General features: G+C 37.9%; 1 protein-coding gene across 2 annotated transcripts; it reads left to right on the forward strand.

The window, feature by feature from the left end:
• Positions 1-649: 649 nt before the first annotated feature.
• On the forward strand, positions 650-2,832 carry jtb (jetboil). 2 transcript variants are annotated; one of them, XM_064687854.1, is made up of 2 exons: positions 650-1,395; positions 2,355-2,832. In XM_064687854.1, the coding sequence occupies exons 1-2, from the start codon at positions 721-723 to the stop codon at positions 2,463-2,465; spliced, it is 786 nt and encodes a 261-aa protein (XP_064543924.1). In that variant the 5' UTR covers positions 650-720; the 3' UTR covers positions 2,466-2,832. The 2 variants fall into 2 exon arrangements, with proteins under 2 accessions (XP_064543924.1, XP_064543923.1); XM_064687853.1 differs by lacking the exon at positions 2,355-2,832 and adding an exon at positions 1,458-1,935 and having other exon boundaries at positions 658-1,395.
• The last annotated feature ends 671 nt before the right edge of the window (positions 2,833-3,503 follow it).

The following is a 3,503-nucleotide window of genomic DNA, read 5'->3' on the forward strand; positions in this document are numbered from 1 at the left end:
CAAGTAGATAGTCTTAGCATATAGTCGTGGCGCCCGGGAGGTCGGATGCAGAACATAGTGTCGGGATTCAGGCGAAAAAAAATTTCAATATTACTTTCTACAATGGTCATGATGGATTGAAAGGTTCTGAGAGTCATATGCGCGTGTTGCTCATATCTCTCGTAAAGCGGCGTTCTCTCTCAGGCACGACTCTAATGCATACTAATTTCTAAAGAAATAAACACCTGTAACTATACAGCAAATACATACATATGTACGTAACTTATACGCATACTGTAATTAAGTATGTATATATTCTTATTACTCAATGGCCATTAGCCTTGTGAAAGATTGTTAGATGCATTGTGATATGCATAGCGTAGTTGTGACGTCACAATTTCGGAACTTTTTGATCGCGCGTTGCGCATTTTCTCTCTAAGAGTTAATCTCTGGAACGCTACCAAGTGTACACAAAGCGGCGTCTGGCCGGCGTTCTCTCTCGGGTACGACGCAAATGCAAACTGATAGCAAAAAACGTAAACATCTATAGCTATACAGCAAATACATATGTACATAAGTTATACGCATACTGTACATAAGTATGTATTGTAATTCAATATATACATATGTATGTGTGCGTGTGTGTCTGTGAGTATCGGGCGCTGAGCATAAATTCTTTTCAACTGAGTCGCCAGTTAGTCGCGAGAAGCGTGCGAGTACGCTTGAATATTTCCAGCAATAATGTCCAGATTTTGGCTCGCAATTTGTTGCCTGCTTGTGGCAAGTGGCACCACCACCAGCATAAGCATCAGCAGCAGGCATTGGTGGCCAGCCAGGTTGCAAGCTGCTCGGGTGACGTACTCGCCGGAGCTGTTGCAAGATCTTCGCGAATTTATCAATCTGATACCGAGCATCACCATCGACGAGCTGATCGCGGAGCATATGGTTGTTGATTCCGGATTTCGTAAGGCTGTCAAATTTATACGCAGTTCGGACTTTAAGCAGCTGCAGCAACGCGCCGAGTCGCTGCCCGAGATAATTGAGGTTATAAATTTTGCGCATCTGAATGATACAAACATCACATCCAGAATTCGCATCGACGAGCGGCTCAGGCAGCAGCTGATAGCCAGCGCATACAAAAGCTATGGCTATCAGTTGACAGACGGGGCGCCGGCTGGTAATGATATTGATGAGGAGGGCGTGGTCGTGGTCCTGCTGCCCCACACTGGTCACGAGGTTGTGCTTCCGCCCACATCCGGCAGCTTTGTCAGCTTCGCCCAGGAGCTGTTGACCCATCTGCCGCGGGATCGTTTCATTGCGCTGATCAATGAGAAACGTAAAAACAGCAACGTTTTTCCCAAATTCTACGAGGCCATACGCAGCGATGAGTTTAAATCTCTCTTGGACAAGACAATGGTAAATAAAGCATGACTGTATGATACCCAATACATTTCATTTACACATCTTTGCCATTACAGAAATCACAGAATGTGCTGAATATTATTAAAACACTGGCCAGCCATGAGATCGATGCACTGAGTCTAAAAGGTATTGCATTGGAGGTCATCTCTTGGGGTCCGACGCCCTGATTTTTACATTAAATATATGCATATAATGACATTTGCTCACATATTTTATATACATTCATGTCAAAAAACATTGAATGCTTCTGTGCTGCTTCCAAAATTATTAATTGCAAATATTACTGCATACTTTCATGCTGCAGGCCAATGGCTGGCAAATTTTGGGATTCACATGTAGGTCTCACTGAAATCCGTGTATATTCTCCAACGACATGAGATTGCGATTCTTCAAGGTATGATGTTTTGTAATGTTACTTGTCACTTCTGTGTAAATGAAAAAATTCATGTGAATATATAATATTAAATAATATAAAATATAAAGAAATTTTAGGATCTATGTATATGTAACAATTAAAAAAAATAAGCAAGCAAATTCCTATGTTTTAAGGTCCAGGCAAGTTTATAGCCAAAAATTTAACGGTTAAATTGAATTCGAATTACGAGTCCAAAATGGTATAAAATTCCCAAATCGGACATTATTTGGCCGACATATTCCAAAAAATCATCAAAAGAGGTTGACTTCACAAACAAGTCGGTCTTTGGTGATGTAACCCCTTGCCATTTTGTTGATTTTTGTCAAAATTTAGATTTCTATTTTTTTAATGCCAATCGATAGTACTGATCCTTACGAGTCCAAAATGGTATAAAATTCCCAAATCGGACATTATTTGGCCGATATATTCAAAAAAATCATCAAAAAGGTTGACTTTACAAACAAATCGGTCTTTGGTCAACCACTTTTTTTAACCCATCGACCCAATACATTTCATTTACACATCTTTGCCATTACAGAAATCACAGAATGTGCTGAATATTATTAAAACACTGGCCAGCCATGAGATCGATGCACTGAGTCTGAAAGGTATTGCATTGGAGGTCATCTCTTGGGGTCCGACGCCCTGATTTTTACATTAAATATATGCATATAATGACATTTGCTCACATATTTTATATACATTCATGTCAAAAAACATTGAATGCTTCTGTGCTGCTTCCAAAATTATTAATTGCAAATATTACTGCATACTTTCATGCTGCAGGCCAATGGCTGGCAAATTTTGGGATTCACATGTAGGTCTCACTGAAATCCGTGTATATTCTCCAACGACATGAGATTGCGATTCTTCAAGGTATGATGTTTTGTAATGTTACTTGTCACTTCTGTGTAAATGAAAAAATTCATGTGAATATATAATATTAAATAATATAAAATATAAAGAAATTTTAGGATCTATGTATATGTAACAATTAAAAAAAATAAGCAAGCAAATTCCTATGTTTTAAGGTCCAGGCAAGTTTATAGCCAAAAATGTAACGGTTAAATTGAATTCGAATTACGAGTCCAAAATGGTATAAAATTCCCAAATCGGACATTATTTGGCCGACATATTCCAAAAAATCATCAAAAGAGGTTGACTTCACAAACAAGTCGGTCTTTGGTGATGTAACCCCTTGCCATTTTGTTGATTTTTGTCAAAATTTAGATTTATATTTTTTTAATGCCAATCGATAGTACTGATCCTTACGAGTCCAAAATGGTATAAAATTCCCAAATCGGACATTATTTGGCCGATATATTCAAAAAAATCATCAAAAAAGGTTGACTTCACAAACAAATCGGTTTTTGGTCAAACACTTTTTTTAACCCATCGATTTTGAAAATATTTGAATGCAGATTGATAGTAGGGATCCCTACGAATTCAAAAAGGTATAACATTTCAAAATCAGACAGTATTTACCCGAGATATTCAATAAAAATCATCGAAAAAGTTTTCATTTTCGAACCGACCCCGAATTTGAAGAAAAACGTGATGTAACCCCTTGCCATTTTGTTGATTTTGGTCAAAATTTAGATTTTTATTTTTTTGATGCCAATCGATAGTACTGATCCTTACGAGTCCACAATGGTATAAAATTCCCAAATCTGACATTATTTGGCCG

This window comes from Drosophila montana, unplaced genomic scaffold (genome assembly GCF_035044405.1).
Source record: "Drosophila montana isolate Dmon_TW-CO22-7 unplaced genomic scaffold, ASM3504440v1 contig_3200_1, whole genome shotgun sequence".
In the NCBI taxonomy this organism is placed as follows: domain Eukaryota; kingdom Metazoa; phylum Arthropoda; class Insecta; order Diptera; family Drosophilidae; genus Drosophila; species Drosophila montana.